This window comes from Protopterus annectens, chromosome 3.part1, assembly GCF_019279795.1.
Source record: "Protopterus annectens isolate FY-2018-M chromosome 3.part1, PAN1.0, whole genome shotgun sequence".
Classification (NCBI taxonomy): domain Eukaryota; kingdom Metazoa; phylum Chordata; order Ceratodontiformes; family Protopteridae; genus Protopterus; species Protopterus annectens.
In genome coordinates, this window is record NC_056732.1 from 615,056,102 (window position 1) to 615,075,869 (window position 19,768).

The 19,768-nt window shown below is 41.2% G+C and overlaps 1 protein-coding gene across 3 annotated transcripts in view; it reads left to right on the top strand.

The window, feature by feature from the left end:
• Positions 1 to 19,768, top strand: part of CTDP1 (CTD phosphatase subunit 1) — a 2,700,378-nt gene that overhangs the window by 1,482,707 nt on the left and 1,197,903 nt on the right. For all 3 annotated transcript variants that reach the window (XM_044066995.1, XM_044066996.1, XM_044066997.1), the window contains one exon: positions 12,748 to 12,838. In XM_044066995.1, the coding sequence (XP_043922930.1) occupies positions 12,748 to 12,838 (91 nt within the window). The remainder of the gene's footprint in view (positions 1 to 12,747; positions 12,839 to 19,768) is intronic.

Genomic DNA, 19,768 nt, shown 5'->3' on the forward strand with positions numbered 1-19,768 from the left:
AGTATTGTCTTCCTCTAAACATGGCATAAGTTAGCCTTCCATAAATAATTCCCTTTGTGCCTTTACTTGGCTTTCCCATTCCTATGCTTTAAACAAATTTTCATAAAATTTCCGAGATATCTCTAATACACCTGTAAGATAATTTGCTGATCTGATGTTGTCATTTTCATTCGTTCCTCAAACTGTGGGTTCAAATCCAAACTTGGATCTGAATTGGCCACTTTCTATAGCCCTAGGATCAGATTCTTGAGCTCCTCTCCTTACCCATAATGCCTCATTCCTCAGATTACCTCAGATCTCGTTTACTGCTCAACAAGATTGCGACTCTCTTGAGCTCCTAGTGGGTTAGTGCGTGTTTTTGTGTATTTCTAGCTTCCCTTTTTTAGTTTTCCTGTTTTGTCTTTCCTAACCACACTTACCCCGGTTCAGGTAAAAAAAGTACTTTATTCTGAGTTTAAATCCCTTCTTGTTTCCTCTTTGTTAGGCTTATGTACTTTCACTTTCCTCACTTTCTTGTTAGAGAGCTTTAAACATGTCTAAGAAACCAGTTGGTTTCAAAAAAGAACTTTCTGTGGGCACAAGATTCATCAATCCGATGCCTACAGGGAGTGCATTTACTGCATAGACCCTAAACATTTGGGGTCTCCTTGCTCCATCTGCATGGGCTTCAGTCAGCATGCCATAAGTGACAGGAGGAACAAGTTAATACTCAAGGGCCTGCTGCCTTCATCTGCTTCTTCTCTTGGCAGTTCTTCTTCAGGGGCTGAAATTCCCAAAAAACATAAGGAGTCCCGAAAACACCGAAAGCATCCTTGGATAAGGCTTTTCCTTTACATATGACTGAACCACCAAAAAACATTCAGAAGACCTTGTATCTGAAGCCTTCAGACCCTACACTGGCTACGACTGTTTCTCCTGTTGTTACCATTCAGACCTCTCTGGAGCCAGTCCTTATGACTCTGAGGTCTACTATGTTCCAGCAATCACTGAAAAGATCTTCCAGGCCTTATTCCACCTCCTTGTCCATCAGGTCTTTCATAAGATGAGGTTAACAGAATGATAAGGAAATTTCTCAGTGAAAAAATCCAGATAGGGGTTTGCCAGCTCCACCCCCCTCTGGCTCTGTGAGACATCCTTCTGCCTTTATTCCAGTTGCTTCTTCTCCAATCCGACCACTTGCTTTGGAGCCCTTGGATCCGAAGGTGCTAAGAGTCTAGATGTCAGATCCAAGGGTTGACTTTGCAACGTTTTTGGAGCTGTTGCTTCCCCTCAGAGCTTTGATATTTGACAGCTCAGTGCCGACTTTCTCCTTGGAGCGGGAGATCTGTGAGCCTCAGGGGTTGTTTGTTCTGGAAGTTTCAGCTCCAGAGAGATGGCCTTTGACTTTTGCAGCTCTTTCCTGCCTTCAAGGTGGCAGAGTGGGTTCTATCTCTACTTAGAAGAGCCCCAACTGTCATGCCCTTGGATCTGTGTCCCACCCCTGCTTTGGATCCTATGCCCGAGTCCTCTCTTTTATCTCCTCCAGGACAGCCAGCCTGGAAGAGCTTCCAACCAGTTCCAGTTTTGGAACCCCCATCTCTTCCGATAGCAACCTGGAGCATCCCACTGAGGAGGTCCCTCATAAGAGATGGTGAAAAAGGAGGCACCTGGATTACCCCCAGGAATCCGTCACTGGGGACACCGACTTTGATGAGTGTGAAGGGTCCCCAAGATCTCCACCCGAAGATGCTTATTTTGGAGACATTCTTGAAATTCTTCACCAGAAAAGTGGATGGTCTACCCAAAACCCTACATAGGAGGAATCAATGTTTTTGGAAGCCTTTTGGTGTGGCCCATCTACATCTTGGGTATCCCCCCCATGGACCTTGTCTCCCACAGGACATGGAATGAGTCAGACACTGTGGAACCAATCCCTAAATGGCCAGAGAAGATCCTCAGCTCCCCCACCAAGAGACAGCATCGGACAAAAGGTATCTCTGTAGATGCCAGAGTTGTTGCGGCAGCCAACAAGAAGGATCTAGCAGAGGAAAGATCAACTGTCTGTCCCCTTAACAGGGAGTCTAGGGCTTTGGACAGATTTGGCATTCGGGTTTACGTGTCGACGACCTTCGATTGCTGAACTATCTGGCACACTTCCCCAGACTACAGAGGGACTTAAGTAAGGAACTCTTTTGCTCTGCCCCAGTGTCCACGTCTGCAGAGCAGCAGAAAACTTTTTCCTCCAGACTTGCTACCCTACAGTCTATCTCTAACTTGTCCATAAAGCTAATCTTGAATACTGCAGAGAGGGTACCTCAAGGGCTTCTGGTTCATGTATTGCTGTAAGGTGTCATGCCACAATGCGACTTTGTGACTTCACTGAACTTTTCAAGGTGTCTTTTATCAGTGCTCCTTTTAATGGCTCATCATTGTTTGGCTGCGCTGTTAAAGAGTGAGAAAGATGGAAAGACCTTGACTGCTGTCTGAATGTGTTTTTTTTGTTTGTTTTTTTTTTTTTTTACCTGTCAGAGGCCTTTCTCCAGGAACCAGAGCGGTGGTAAAAAAATTGTTGTTCAAAAAAAAATCTCAAGATCCTTTTCAGGAATCACAGGGAGATTTTTTCACCCAGAGGCAGAAGAGGAAACCGCCCTAATGGTAGACATCACCCACGTGGTGGTGGGGGGGGGGGGTCTGCATAATCAAGGATCTTGGGATTCCTTGTCTGATGGATCCTTTCAGCACTCCTGAGAGGTTGCCCAACTGTCCTGTTTGGAGGCAGTCAAGAGGCACTTATCCTTGCACCCAGACAACTAGTTAGCCATCACAAATGATCATTGAGTGCAAAGGATCATATCCAGAGGATATTCCATTCCATTTTTCCAAATACCAAAGCCAAGGAAAAATGTTCTCGTTGTTTCACCCAGTCAGAGGGAGGAAGCAGCATTACAAATTACAAAACTGCTAGAAAGAAATTCATCCAGGAGGTCCAACGAGAAGGTCCCACCAGACCAAATCAGATCCATAATCTACTCAAGGTTCTTTTTAGTGCCAAAGAAGATAGGGAACCTGAGGCCAGTCCTGGGCCTAACCTTCCTAAACCATCAGTAGACAATTTGAAGTTCAGATGGTCACTGTTCAGTCCATTCTACCAGTATTACGAAAGGATGATTGGATGTGCTCAGTCGACCTTCAAGACAAGTACTGCCATATCAAAATTAGCAGGAGCTCCAGAAGGTTTCTTTGCTTCTGTCAGGGGGCCAGTCATGATCAATAAAGCATATTTCCCTTTGGTCTCACCACAGTCCCCCGGGTAGCTGCTCACTTGAGACTCTATGGATCAACATGTTTCCTTACCTAGACAACGGCCTCCTAACCACATCAACCAGGTTTCTACTACTAGAAGTGAGGGGCCATCTACTACATCTACCTGCTACCATGGGCATCACACTCAACATGCAGAAATCACAGCTACATCCCGTACAGTTGATAGACTTCATAGGAGCACGCCTGGACACAGCCAACTGTCTCGTCTACCTGCCTCTGGACAGGATATCAACCTTAAGATTGCATGTCAGACAAGTTGTGGACATTCCAAAACCCCCAGCAGGTGTAGTACTTACAGCATTAGGTTCGATAGCTGCCATGATAACCTTGATTCCAACAGCACCTTTACATATGAGAATCCTTCAATGGACGCTGGCAGTTCAATGGTCTTTACACTTCTACCCCTTCAGTCATCTAATCAAATTGTCCTGAGTGTGCAAGGATTCACTTGTATGGTGGTTCAACTCAGAAGAAGTCAAACAAGGATGGCCATTTGTCCTTCCTCCACCTAACGCCATGTTGACCATGGATGCCTCCCAGCTGGGGTGGGGTGGGGCATTACCTGGGTCGTACGGTCCAAGGCATGTCGTTGATATGGGAGGTCAGTTTGCATATCAACATCCTAGAGATGAGAGCGGTACTTCTAGCAAACATTTCAGAGCTTTCTCCCTTTGGGGACTATTGCGATACAGACAGGCAACATGTCTGTGGTATGGTACATCAACAAAGAGGGAGGAAACAGATCTTACCCCCCCCCCCCGTGTTGATAAGCAGTCAAGGTTTGGCAATGGGTAGTCTCTCCCAACTGCTTCCTAATTACAACATGCATTCTTGGGAAGTCCAGCATTCTGGCGGTCTGGCTCAGTAGAGTTATCCTGATGCCTTATGAGTGGTCTCTAAACCAATCAGTGGCAAACAAGGTCTTCCACAAATGTCGTCAACGTTGCTGTGACCTTTTTGCTTCACCCTTTAGCAACAAATGCAGCAGGTTCTTTGCCATGATTTCTTCTCAGGGACAGTCACAGAGAGATTCTTTGGTCCATGTTTGGCCCTCCGATCTTCTTTATGCTTACTCTTCCCTTACCCCTCCTACCCAAGTTCCTTTGGAAAGCACAGAGGTTGAAGACCAAGATGATCCTCATTGCCCCATTTTGGCCTAGAAAGGTCTGGTTCCCCTTTCTATGGTCTCACCTAATATGCCCTCCTTGAATGCTGGAACGGAATACAGATCTCCTGTCCCACCCATCGAGGCATAATCAGCCAGATCTTCCATGTTTAAAACTAACTGCATGGTTTCTCCAATTCTGATAGCTAGAAACACAAGGCTTTCCTCACCCGTTCAGAGGATTTTAATATCCTCACATAAGTAAATGGCAGAGTTTTTCATTATGGGCTCACAAAAACATTTGGACCCCTTTGTAGCTCCTATTCCTGCAGTTCTAGATTTTCTTGCTTCCATTTTCCAAGACAGGGCAAGTTTTTGTACTATAAAGGTGCAACTGGCAGCCATCTTGATTTATCATATTGGAAACAATTAATCTTCTATGGAGCCATCTAAACTGTGTAAGACCTTCCTCAGGGGTACCTTTTTGCATGCATCTCCTATAAAGGACCCTACTCCTCCTTGGGACTTAACCATGAGGTTACAAGCTCTTGTTCAACCTCTCTTTGAACCTTCAGCCAAGGTAGACTTCATTATGTTTTATGGAAGACTGCCTTTTTGGTAGCCATCACTTCAGCTAGAAGGGTATCTGAATTGCAAACACTGTCACCCAAAGCCCCCATATTTGATTTTTCATAAAGATAAAGTTATTACGTACTGATCCTTCTTTTTTGCCTAAAATTGCCTCCAAAAACAATATCAGTTGTGTCATCAACCTACGAGTTTTCTTCCCCAATTTTCAAAACAAAGGTGAATATACTTTTTCTCTTTTAGATGTTCGTAGACAACTACATTTTTACCCATATGGAGCAGTTTTTTCAAAAAACACACCAGATGTTTGTATCCTTTTGAAATGTTAAATTGGGAAGGCTAGTGTCCAAAATCAATTTGGCTAAATGGATTACAGCTTGCATATTTCATGTATATTCTACCAAAGGTGGTCCACTACCTCAGGATGTCAAGGCTCACTCTACTAGATTTATGTGTACATCTCAAGCCTTCTGGCCCAGGTTTTCAATTGAGGACATTTGTGCAGCTGTTACTTGGTCAAACACCCATACCTTTGTTGCACATTACAAACTGAATATTGTTTCTCGAAATATCCTTCCATGAGGGCCACCCGAGGTTATTGTAGCTGGGTTTTTTTCCCACAGGTTGAGGAGCGAATGAAAATGACAACATCACATAAAGAAATTATGTACTCACCATAACGTTACATCTGTATTGTCCGTTTTCATTCTTCCTCTGTCTTCACTCCCTCCTTCCCCCTGTCCATAAGTGATGGATTCATCTGTAGGAATTCATGTTCCTGTGTGTTTTGGATCTGTATATAGAGCTAGATATACTATTTGATGTTAGCAGCAAACTTGATCTGAAGTTTTCTGGGGGAATGAGGCATTGCCGGTAAGGGGAGGAGCTTAATAATCTGATACTAGGGCTATAGAAAGAGGCCGAGTTGGATGTGAGATTCAGATCCGAACCCAGAGGTTCAGGAACAATGAAAATGGACAACACAGATTCTTATGGTGAGTACAGGACTACTACTACTTTTTTTTTTTTTTTTTGTCATATGCTTCCAAAGTCTGGCTGCAAAGATTTCTACTTTCTGTTGCCTAAGTTGTTATGCTAAACCTTTTTGTGATCTAAATTTATCAGAAAATTGTTGCATAATAAATAGCAGCCTTTCTAAACCCATGCGTTGTCAAAGTGATTTTTTTTTCCTTTAGCACTCTCCAGTTGCCTCTCCTATTCATCTTCATTTGCAATCAACCCTTCTCATCCTCTCTTATTACTTATTTTATTTATCTCTTTGTTATTTCTACAATGCTTTTAAAGTCCATGTCATTTTATCCCTCGAAGTAATTACTATATTCCCAAGTAACTGTTGAATTGCACCCACTACCCATTCCCAAAATTCTTTTCTTTTCTTTTTAATATGTAAGTTGGAAAGCACCAGTGTCTTATTTTGACATAATTGTCCTACATCTTTATCTTCGTTTTCGTTAGTGCATAATCTGATATAGTTATTGGATGGGTCTCAAAGCTGTTCAATTACATGCATGTGTCCCTTTGAAATGCCATCTCTGTTCTAGGCCAGTTATTGTATCTTTGGGAATAATATATACGTTTGCTAAGAGTTCCTGCTACTAAGTTTGGGTCTGTGTAATTTAACTGAAAGCTTAATTGAGCAGATGGCTATTTGTTGAACCCAATTAAGTGAAAGCTCAATTAAGTGAACAATCATTTAAGAGAAAACTTTCTTAGGGGAAAAAACTAGTTGCCCATCCACCGATCCTTACAAAGAAAAAATTTAAAACTCTGCAAAGTGGGAGTTTGTGCCCCCCCACCCCCAACTAAATATTCCAACTCCGAGATTGCATTGCAGTGGGGAAAGGGGCAAATTCCCAATGATGGCCAACCATGTCCTTTCCCTGGGAAAAAAATCACTTAAATGAACATTCACTTAATTGAGCTTTCGCTTAAGTCAGTTCACCAAGTAGCGATTCACTCAGTTAAGCTTTCGATTAACTGATATAGATCCCTACATTCACATCTTCCATACAAATACTTGTATATTTCTAGCTTGTTTTGTTATATTTTTCCTTCTAGGGCCCCCGAGACATTCTCACTATTGCAAATTATGTTCCATTTTGAACTCATAAATATTCTCTGCTGAAAGCTAATTCTTTCATCTGCAGTCCTCCTAAGCTGTATAACATCAGTTTTAGGTGGAATACAAATACACACCAGTGTAATCGTTCTACCCTACCAATATTCCCTTGTTTCTGTAAAGCTACCATTGTTGTCCTTTTTCCTTTGTCTTTGATATTTTGCTGAATGTCTATCCTGCAGTCCATTTTCTCAAATTCACAAGCTCACTTCTATCCAGAGTGGTGATTTTATTTCTTAATACGACTCTGTGCTCTCTGTTTGTATGTTTATTTATTTTATTTTTTGTGTACCTGTAAGACCATTTACATTCCATGGTAATATTTACAAAGTGGCTATTCTTTCATGCACATACGGGATGGTTCTTTTGAATGTATTTCCATCTTACAGCTTACGTGCTCACACACTAACACCCATAGGCTAGTCTTGTATGTAGTTCCTACTTCTCATCTGCATTTGAACCCATGTCACATTTCCCAGACTTCTTGATACAGTAAAAACACTACAGGTAAAGACATGTAAAAAATACCCTTTAACTAACAACAGGCACACAAAACTGCATACTCTCCTATCCAGATTGGGGCATTTCCCCCCAAATTAATAGTTGGCACCCAGAAGCATTACCTATTCTAAAACGAAGTGTTAACCATGCTAATGTACATGTCAGTGCCTGTATTCCTCACTTACACATCTTGTCACATTATTTTGTATATGTAGTCCCTTCCAGATGTGAAGACAACTTGCATGTTTTCAGTAAACACTAACTTTTTTGGCAGTAAGAAAACGAAAACTGACAGTCAATAATTCATCTGAACTGTACAGTATTATATTTAATGCCGTAAACTAGTAGATCTTCTGGGAAGGCATCTGTGTGTATATCTATTAATTTCTTATAGTTTCAAACTTTATTTCTTACTTTTTTGTTTTCATTGAGATGCTGCTTGACAGTATCCCTTTAAAAGTCAATTATACTGTACCTCACAAATTTCACTCAAAGCCCTGTTTATTCTTCTCATGATTAATCGCCTTTATCTGCAGGGCTACCTATCTCCAGCCAATCAAGTGTCAGTGGAGAAATCCGAGTCAGCCACTTTATAAAGATAATAAAGAACTGCAGTTTTTCATTGTTTTACTTAATTCGTTTATTTAATTTAAATTAGTATTGATCTATCTGGACCAATTTCATTTCTGCTCAGAAGTACAAAAATATCAATAAAAATAAAATAAAAATAGTGTTGAAGTACACAAGAATACAGAAGTAACAGAAGCAATAATAAAACTCAGTAGTTATCTGTATGCCACATTTACAGCGTTTACAATGCATATGAAGAATTCAAAAGAAAACACTATGAAACTATGCAGGACAGTATATATAAGGCAGAGAGTGACTGAAGAAGTATGTAGATGTAGTGGGCTGGATGTATATATGAAATATCAGGTCTGCTCTGAAAAGTGGTCAGTAGCCTAGTGGGACTAACCCGATTAACAAAGGAAGGATGGATGGATAAATAAATAAAATTTAGCTTTATTTTGCTTATTTCTTAGTTTATTACAGTGTAAAGCCTAGATACTTTACAACTTAGAAAAAGTGCTTAATGTTGTTAATATCCTTAGCATCTGATGCACTCTCTGCTAAAACTCTGTACCACCTTGCATTTAAAATATCTCTGATTGACTATGTAGAGCTACTTTACAAAATAGCGTGCAATTTACATCAGAGGAAACTTTTATTCAAATATTGATCAGAATTAAAACTGTATTGCTTGCAGTCAGTTCTTTAATCCATTCAATATTCTTTTAAACAATAACATAAAGTGGGATTTATTCTTCAAGGTTTTACCACAAAACTCTACATTGACTTTGTCTTTTTCTTCACCAACTTTTAGAACCACAGTTTACATATCAGAATTACATCTAATGAGACTGATGCTTTACAGTTCTTCCAACTATTCACTAATGTCACCTTGTTGCTGGTCATCTTGCTCTTAAAGCACATATCTCTGGTTTGTATCCAGGGTAATCCTGAATCTTCTCAGAGCTGCTGGGCTTTTTTTTTGAGTCAACATTTTAGTTGGAAAAGTGAAAAGGTTTCAATAGCACCCGTCTTTCTCTGGATTTTTATGTTCTCAGAAGACTGGGAAGCAGAGTCCCCTTCAGCTTTCTGGATTCACAATCAGTTGGCTAAATTTTTTTTGTTATTTCTTCCATAGCCTGTTATGTATACAAAAATGTCTTTGATCATTCAGTAAATATATTCTGAAGACAGCTGGATGTAGTAAGGTGAATCTCATATCTGCCTCTCGACTTTCACTGATTGCAAGGATAAATTTGTTTGTTTTCCATGCTATACAGCATATAATTATTTTCCCCAAACACACTGATGTCATCAATTTTTAATACTTTTTCATCTGCCACAGTTTGTTCAGGAGAAATTATTTTTGCTGGTATGATTGCACGGTTACATAGGTCTCCGCTGCTTTCTGATGGCCAGGATTGGAGCATACACTCAACATGTCCTCTCTGTTAACAAACCTGCTCTGGAGCACCAGTCCATTTGCTTATTTGTCCTTTCATAAAAAATGCAGTATATTCCTTCCAGTTGCACTGCTGTAGCAAAAAGTCTCAGGTTTTTTTGTGTACTGTCTCCTAACTCTGCAATCTTTTGAAACAGTTCTCCTTGAGGAGTATTTTGTACAGCCAGTCTTTCATTTCAGTTTCTGATTTTTGTAGTTTTATCAGCTCATCAGAATGGCAACTAAGGCTATGGTTCTATTTTTCCAGCTGTTTGCCATTTACCTTTATGTATTCTTGCAGTATTTCACTTATTTTAAACACCTTTAGTAGCATTTGATTTATTTTTCCTTTAAATTACTTGACAATCATCTCTTTACCAAGACTGCAACTTGAACTTCTTTTTGCTGAAAAGCTGAGAGTTTCAGCTTAAACTTGGCATTTTCTTCTTTTGTGGTTAAATTTACTTTACTTTTTCCAAAGTTCTTCTTTGCTGGCATCCCGACAGTGCATTTGGTAGCCAGTAAGAGAATTTGGCCCAGGTTGATTATTTTTATTGGCTTTGTTTTTTTTTTTGTTTCGTTTTTTTTTTTTTTTTTTAACAAAGTCTCTATTTTAACACTGGGAAAGTGTTTACTGACATTACTGACATTCTACGCAGTTGGCTACTGTCTTGGCAGTGCATTAGTTGATTTCCTTCAACTTTAGATCGTGGTTAGTGATGAGAGAAAGTGTTCTTATTGAATAGTTTACTGCTAGTTTGGGTTGGTTCCATAACCTTCTGCCAATTTCCTGTGTCACAAGTTTTCATATGTCCGTTATATGTAAGTGGTTCTTAATGTTGACCATCACCATTTGTGTTTTGCATAAACACAAAGTTCGGTTAATTGTACTGATAGAGAGCGTGATTACTAGGACCTGGAAAACGAGGAACAGTCTACGTTGAAAATAGCAACATAATGCCAGCTACTGTTTAATCAGGTAGCAAAAGCTGAAGGGAGATAGGTTGCTGAGTCATGTAGACACAACTATATCAACAAGTGGACGCCATGGCTAAGTTTTATGGATGGAAGGGATAGCTTCAAATGCTACAGTGGGACCAACTGTGAGACCAGAAACATAAACAGGTATAGGAACCTCCAGGGCTAGGCTCTGATAGCAAAGCATAGTATTGTTTGTTAGGAAAGTGAGACCTGACAGGATGAGAATAGTTATACACCAAGTTTTCAATTGCTACATTGGTTGGAGTATTGATGTGAACAGTATAAGTTGTATGATTATTGTAATGTATGCTTTACTTTCTGTTCTTTGTATTACAATGTTTATTGTTTGTTATGTATGTTATCTGTTATTTACTAGTTTTTGCGATGTATAACTCAAAGACTTTGGTAACAAAAAGTTTAGCTTAAAAAGTGCTACTTGTTTTATTGAGTTCTGTATTACCAAATGGTAGTTTTCGTTGTCACATTGATCATCTGATGAAATAATGTTATAGCTAAACTGATCATTGCATCCATTTTTTGCTCTAGAATGTCTGTACCTTGTTTTCTGTTATTGTTATTCAGAGCAAAAGATGTTGGCCATGTGTATCAGTGTCGCAGTCATCCCTCTACGTGTCTTTACCACTGGCTGTCTGACATCTTTCTTGGATTCATAGACTGTTACTAGGCTAATGACCCGGGGGGGGGGGGGGACCTTTCTAAGCCTAGCCAAGCTTTCCCAAAAGAATAATGCTGTCCTGCATCAAAATAGGACATTGAAGGCCAGACATTTATAAGGTACCTCTGTCCATAAGGGACATGGGTGCCAGGCCTGATGACATGAGTGCCAGGCCTAGTGACAAAACTCAGTAGGTTTCACTGAGATCTTGCCTGACTTTCAGAGCTGAGCAACCTTCCACCATGTCCAAGCTGACTCACCTTAGAAGTCTTATCATAACAGGTATTTAAGTGACTTCCACCTGCGTGCACCATTTTCTGTTCTTTCTTGCCATATTACATGTTTGCAACAAAAGAACACACTGCAGTCCTCTGTCATTTCAGGCCTGCAAGTAGAGCGCAACAGACAGATTAGTACCCTTTTGGGGATCCATTTTTATTCCCTTTGATCCATCATGTTGGTATTTTCATCAGAAGTTTGATAAGCAAGTCACCAAAAATAGAGGTGTAGCACATGTCCACTCTGGAAAAAGGCAAACACGTATGCCTGAAAACCTTAAATAGATTGATGTCTGGTTTCCTGTGACCAGGACGCCAAAGGATTTTACTTGAGGCTGTCCCCTGCCACAGTGAAAGACTTCGAGACCTTTTTCGGAGTTGTCATAGTTAAACATTTTTAACAAGTCCAAGTTTCAAAAATATTGACCTTGTAGGCTTTCTTGCCTAGACCTGCTGGTTCTTCTGGTGACCTTAGATCTCAAGGATGCCGGCCTCCACATTCTTATTTTCAAGGGACTCATATACTCATTTCTCTTTTAGACTTGCACCCTTTTAGGTTCCTTAAAGAGGGCTTGCGTTTTCTATGCCACACACTTCCTCCCTGTGGAAGTTCTCAGTAGTAATCCTTGATGTGGGCATGGCTCTGCCCTGGTTATGGGGTTAAAGAGCCAAAGATGACATGGGTGGATGTGGTCTGTCTACCAGGCATGTGAAGACATCTCAGGTAAGGTGATGTCAGACTGGCCACAGAAGGAGAAAGTGTGGAGAGCTCTGAAAGTCGAGCAAGACTTTGCACACTGTCAGTGGTAGAATTCCTTATAGGATAACTTCAGTAATGATCACACTTGAGCATCTGCAGGTTATGTTAAGCTGCGTACACAGCTTTATTTTATAACTTGCTTAGAATGTGTACCAATTGCAACATCATTTAGAGTTAATGAAATTACTGCTCACATCTTGCATAAAATGTCCAGGTAATTATCTTTTAAATTTAGAATAATATCTTGCACTTGCTGGATTTATGTTTTTTTTTCACAAACAATTGCTGTGTAACTTTTCTTGATGTACCAGTATACGCCACCTTACCATGCACATTCTGTATGCGATACTCTGAAAAAAAATGCCATCATTGCATATTTTAATTCTGTATTTTTGAATTAAAAGGATTTTTGGATCCAGAAAAGAAGCTGTTTTCACACAGAATTTTGTCCCGTGATGAATGTATCGACCCATTCTCAAAAACTGGGAATCTTAGGTAAGGTTCAGATTCTAACTTCTTGAGAAACCCTTTTACTGGACATTACTTTGCAAATACATTAAAATTATTCACTTTGTTTTAATTGTGTGTTATTGTAATGTTGTTATAATGTTTAATGAATTTTTCTGTGTTTCAGTAATGTGTCTTCCATAATGTTACTGATTTTAGTTAAGTAGTTGTATTTCAATGCTTCATACACTGCTGACTGTACACTGATGACACCTTCCAATCCATTTGTCATGACTAAAAATGGCAGCTGTTTTATGATGGCATTAACCATCATAGTATATTTATTAGAAATAAAAACTGTAAGTAGAATATTTGGTAACAAAGCACCCCAGTGATGTACAAAATGAGTATCTTTGTGCTTGGTGCCATAGCTTACTGTCTCTTGTCTTAAAATTATTCAAACCTCATATACTCTGCTGACAAACTGCCCCAAATTCAGCATATAACGCAAGAATAATCTACTTCCATTGAATCTTAAATGCTCAGCATCTACTGAATGCCAAGAAAACAAAGCTATTCTTATTTTTTCTTAACACAGTCAGCTAGAATAAAGCTAACATTAAAATCAGCTCCTCCAGTAACACACCATATTGGTTGTCTCACAAATGAAGCTGTCTGGAATGATGACTGACTTAAAATTTGACCTACGTATACATCAGTCAGTTTAAAAAGCACAGCATAATCTTGGAATTTTATATAGAGACAAAAATCCCCTCTCCAAAAACAACAGGAAAACTTTTGCTACTTCCTGCATATTACCTTCTCTATTTTGCACCTGTCCTGTATTAACAAACCTTAAAACTGCACTTAAAATCAAACTTAGATCATCATCCACAGGCCTTTGCAGTGTTCAGTTTTGGGCAGCATCCTCCGTTTATACTCACCTAAAAGACCACCGAATATTCACAAATCAAAACATTCAGCTAGATATTTGTTCTACTCTAGCTGTGTACCCAAAACGTGGAACTCTATACTCCTTCCAGTAAGACAAACCCTTCTCATTCAAGACTAAACTGTAGCAATATTTACCAGACTCCAGTATCTGCTCCTGCTCTAACCAGTGACAAATATACTATATAACTACCACAATCTATCATTTTCATTTTGGCTATATATAGAACAAATTTGTATAAATTCCAATTGTTTTTTACCATGTTTTTGCTGTAACTTTTCCATCCCTCCCACTGTTAGATGAAAAGTCATAATGCTCACATTAATCTCTTTCTTCCACACTAACTGCTGTCTCTCGTCACTTATTTTCTCTTCTCTTCCAACGTTTCTCGTTTTAATAATGCTTCTCGTTTTTGTCAGCGCTTTCCTCCTTTCTCTGCTATTAACTAAAAGTGTTAATTTTGCTTCACTGTTGCTCTAATAACTCCTTGGGATTTCTTGTATGGAAGTTCTTGGTCAGCTTAAATACTAGACCTTTTTTACTCATCCTCCATGCCTGCAGGTGCCCACCCATCCAGTGTCTGTGTTTAAGTCATTGGATAGTGCCTTATTCTCGGTTCTTTCTTACCTTCAGAGCCCGATAAAACCTTCTCGGTGTCATCGGTTGATACGAAGATAGCAAGTAACCAAAGCCACACCCAAGAAAAGACCAAACAAAAGAAAGCTGTTCCTAGCTTTCTTAGCCTTTGCCTTCTAGATCTCAGCCACACCAGACCTGCCTGCATGCATGACCTGTTCAGGCTGGGTGAAACTCTCATTGTATTTCATGAGATTCAGGCAGCTGAGTCCTGGTATGATCCTACTTACAGGATCTACTCTTTGGCAAAAGTAGGAGGGACATTTCTTCCCCAAGTCTTCTGAATCTTATGACTCTGATGAAGGTGAGCTAGCATATGTTGACCAGATTTCTTCAAGATCATCTGCTGACTCTTGTCTGACAAAAATCTTGCCTCAGCCTCACCATCTGAAGATTTCACCTTTGGAGAGACTCGTCAGCTGGGAGGCCCAGCATTACCCTTAGTCTAGGAAAAGAGTTAGAGAATTTCTTGTACTTCCTGAGCACAAAATTCTCACCATTCTCCAATACTAGAGGTTGTAGATGATGTTATCCTGGAATTAACTCCCAACCACCTGCTCTCAGGCAGCCAGACTATTTTTATAATGTACTGGATACCCACAGACACGTCTTCAAGAGCCCTGTGTCGGACCCTGAGGTGGATGTTCTTCATATTTCTCTGTTGCAGTCATTACATTTGGGTTATCTGCTTGCAGGTAGCCCTCAGTCAGCCTGATTAACAAAGTCTTGGGTCCTGCATCCGTTGCTGTCCCTTCTTCCATGACGTCAGGTTGTCAGGGGTATAAAACATGTAGCCAATGCCATTACATCAGTCTTTCTTGCTGTGCGGTTCCCGAAGCAGAATCAGTTTGTAAGTGCCTGTTGGCCGACTCCTGAAATTTTCATTTTCGAGTTTCAGAACCGAAGTCAAAGCTAAGTACCCCGTTGGGGAAACTTTTTCTTGCTCCTTACAGATGTCAGTAAAAGTTAATAATTGCATTACTTGTGGAAAGCAAATACCTCTTAAAGATTTTCATTCGTACTGTATTCCTTGCCTAGGCCCTGACCACGATGTACCTTGCTGTCAGTTTTATGCTTTATTTAATCAGCGCACTATCTGTCGTCGGTATATTTTTTCCTCTAAATATTTCGGTTCTCGGTTTACGTATCCAGAAATGTCGTCGGTTAGCCATCCGACTACCGGGATTCCGAAAAAACGCAAAGATAAAGACAGAGACAGGCCGCCAAGGTCCATAACTGCCGACGACGCTTCTCCTAAGCCAGTCGCCAGTTCGCCGGTACTCAGTGAGGCGCTTTTGCAGCCCCGGATACCCGCTACTTCTGATTAGCAGGCCTCTACTGAGACCCATTCAGAGTCCAGTATGCCGCGAGAAGTTTCCTGTGGATGTCTCTACCTTGGATGGGTCTGAAGCCGCTGGGCAGGCACCGGCTTCTGAGGGTGTATTCAGGCCTACAAACTTGCATATTAAACCAACGCCTCCTTCTTTATTTAGGCCTAAATCTCAATCCATGTCTAAAAAACCGACGCCCAGGCCACATGCTCAGGTCTCTATGCCTAAAAAACAGATGATAAGAATGGCTGAAGATCTAATCTCTGGTCAGGGGTAGCCAACCCCCCCCCCCCCCCCCTAAGAGGCCTGGGACTGAAGTTGATTATGAATCTTCTGAACAGGATTCTGTTTTTTCTGATACTTCTGATGGTCTGGATTTGCCCTTATGTACTTATGAAGATTCTGATGCAGAGGACTCCATTCCCTCTGCTTCCCCTCCTGAGGATTTTTCTTTTGGGGAGACCTTACATACTCTAAGGGAGCATTTCCACTGGGAAAGCCAGGATTTTTCTGATTCAAAAAAGAGGCTTAGGGATTTCCTTCTCCTACCTCAGCATAGGCCTTTAGCTATTCCTCCTGTACTAGACATTGTTGATGATGCTTTTTCGGAATCTAGTTTGGCCCCTGATTCCCTGCCTCCTGCTCCCCGAAAACCTGACAGATACTACAGGGTCCCCGAGTCCTACAAGTTCTTTTTCAAAATTCCTATTTCAGATCCAGAGACTATTTCACAGGGGCCCAAGGGCATTAAGGCTTCTACTGCTAAAAATCCTACCCCTTCTGATAGACTCTAGGACGCTGGATAGATGGGGTAAGAAGGTTTACACTTCTGCAACCTTGGCCATTAGGGCTTTAAACTGCCAGTTTCATATGTTAAAGTATCAGCAACATGTTATTGGACTTTTTAAACAGAAAATGATGTTGATCCCTGACTGTGTGGAAAAGAAAGAATTACAGGATTTAATGCATTCTGTTGAACAAGTTGGAAAACATACTTTGCAATGTGGTTTTGATTCATTAGAGGCCTCTTGCAGGGCTGCTGTTACTGGGTCTGTGCTGAGAAGGCATGATTGGCTTAAGGGAGCAATCTTTGCCTGATTATGTTAAAGCTAAATTGTTGGATGCTCCTTTAAATCAGGACCGCCTGTTTAGCAACAAGGCTGAGGAAGTTCTTAAAAAGATGGAAGATAAAGCTAAATCTATGCAAACTGTTAAAGATTTTTTTTACAAGTTCAGCCTCCTAGATTTAGTAGGCAGTGGCCCTCTAAGATTTGGTCCTTCCAGCCCCTTCCAGGTCTTCTCAAGCCAAACCCAGACAAAGCAAAAACCCCAGGTTTCAGTCCCAGGGGACACACAGAACTAAGCAGTTGGGAGCCTCCACTTCCAAATCTGGGAATAATAAGACTCCCCCCTATGGTAAGCTGTCTCAATTACTTCCTTTTAAAATTTCCAAGCACTTATCAACTGACTGCCCTTTTTTGGGGGGGGGGGGGGGGGGATTGCTCTTCATGCAAAGAATTGGGAACTCATTACCCAGGACAAATGGGTTTTAAATATAGTGTCCCAGGGATACAGATTTCACTTCCACACGTTGCCAACACCAAGTGGGTGGCATGACCAATCCCCAAATCAGTGGGCAGAGTCCCAAAAACAAATACTTTCTCTCTTAAGCATGGGGGCTATTCAACTGGTACCAGAAGAGGAAAAGAGACAAGGTTTCTACTCAAGACTGTTCCTGGTACCCAGAAAAGGCAATTCATGGCGCCCTATCCTGGACCTGTCTACTCTAAACACCTTTTTGGAGATTCCAAAATTCAAGATGCTGACTCTTCACCAATTACTTCCTATGCTAGGCAAAGATGCCTGGTTGGCAACACTAGATTTAAAGGAAGCATACCTGCACATCCCAATCAGGGAATCTTGCAGAAGATACTTACGCTTCAAAGCAGGCTACACACCCACTCAGTTCTCTGCACTGCCCTTTGGCTTCTCTACTGAGCCCAGGGTATTTACAAAGTGCCTAGCTCCAGTTATTGCATTTTGCAGGCAAAGAAATATTCAAATATACTCATACCTGGATGATTGTCTAATTCAGGCAGAAAGCCAGGACATACTTTTTAATCATCTGGCCTTTGTAAAATCACACCTGGTACCTTGTCAACAAATGATATTCCTGGGAGCAAGTTTGAATACAAATTCCCAGATGGCTTACCTCATGCCAGAGAAACAAATTCATTTGACTACCTACTTCAAACAAGTGGCCACAAAAACCCTGCTATCTGCAAGACAAATACTGCAAGCCTTGGGGTTCATGGCCTCCTGCATTCTTCTAATTCCATATGCAAGAATACATATGAGGAAACTACAGTGGTATCTAAAAAGCCTATGGTGTCAGCCTTTTCAAGACCTAGAAGCAATGATTCCTATCATACCTTGCCTACACCTAGAGTTCCTTTTTGTGGGCAGAGGCCTGCCACCAAAACAAGGGACTACCTTTCACACCATCCCCTGTCGTCCAAACCCTAACAACAGACACATCAGACTATACATGGGGGCTCACCTGGCAGGGAAGTGCATTCAGGGCAAATGGAACCCAAGTCAAATGCACCTGCATATCAATCAAAAAGAAATGTTAGCTGTACAGAATGCTCTGACAGCCTTCAACGACCACATTCTTCTAGGACAACTAATGGTAAAGACGGACAACACCACTGTTATGTGGTACATAAACAAGCTGGGGGGGGGTTACACATTCTTACCCCCTCTGCACACTAGCCATGGCATTGTGGAACACAGCCTTGAGCTACCAAGTGCTCCTACAAGCTCAGTTCCTGCCAGGACAATTAAATACACTGGCAGACTGACTAAGCAGAAACCTCATGGACCCACACAAGTGGAAACTGGAACCAAGGATTTTCAACATGTTGACAAGCAAATGGGTGAGCTCAGATATAGACCTGTTTGTCTTTCCCCAGAACTACCAATTGGACAAATTTTGCACAAGGACTCCCCACAAACAAGCCTGGAAAATGGATGCTCTGTCCTTCAGCTGGAAAAACCTATCAGTCTATGCCTTCCCCCCTCTGCCTCTGCTCTCCAAAGTACTACTAAAAATAAAACAGGACAAACCAAGGATAATTTTGATTGCTCCATACTGGCCGCGCCAACACTGGTATCCTCTCCTGCGCAGTGTTTCACAGTTATCTCCATGGCACCTGCCTCAGACTCCTTCCCTGTTGCCTCAGGAGGAGAACCAGATTCTGCACCTTCACCTTTTAACACTGAACCTTGCAGCCTGGCTAATTACTTAATCTCTCCTTTACCATCCCTCAGCAAACCTGTGATGAATATCATTTTAGAGGCATGGAGGCCTAGTGCTAGAAAATCTTATGCTGAAAAATGGAAAAGATTCTGTGCCTGGAACCAATCTCAAGGGATGAGCTCAGCAGCGCCTAATTTACTTAAGATTTTACAATACTTAACTGAGATGCTTCACAAGGGCCTTCCTTTTTCCTCCATTAAAATCCACGCCTCAGCCATTTCAGCTCATAATAACACAGAACCCTCCCCTCTTCTCTCATCACTGCTCAAGCAGTTCCTCAGAGAGGCCAAAAATTTGAGATCACCCAGGAGAGCTCCAACCCCAGCCTGGGACCTTAACTTTGTCTTGGAGAAACTCACGCTACCTCCTTTCGAGCCAGCTGCTACTGCAGACTTAAAATTTCTTTCTTGGAAAACAGCTTTCATTTTAGCAATCACTTCAGCTACAAGGGTGTCTGAATTACAGGCCCTTATGGCAGTGGAGCCTTTCATAATCTTTCATGTGGACAGGGTGCCCTCAGAACCAATCCATTCTTCATGCCCAAGGTGGTATACAGTGTGGCTCTTAATCAGTCCTTTCATTTGCCAATCTGTTTTCCCAATCCACAGAATAAAGGGGAACAAATACTGCATTCCTTAGATGTGCACATACAACTTAGATTATACTTGGACAGGACTAAACCTCAAAGGAAATCTGAACAACTGCTGGTGGCATTTGCTGCAGGGGCAGAGGGGAAG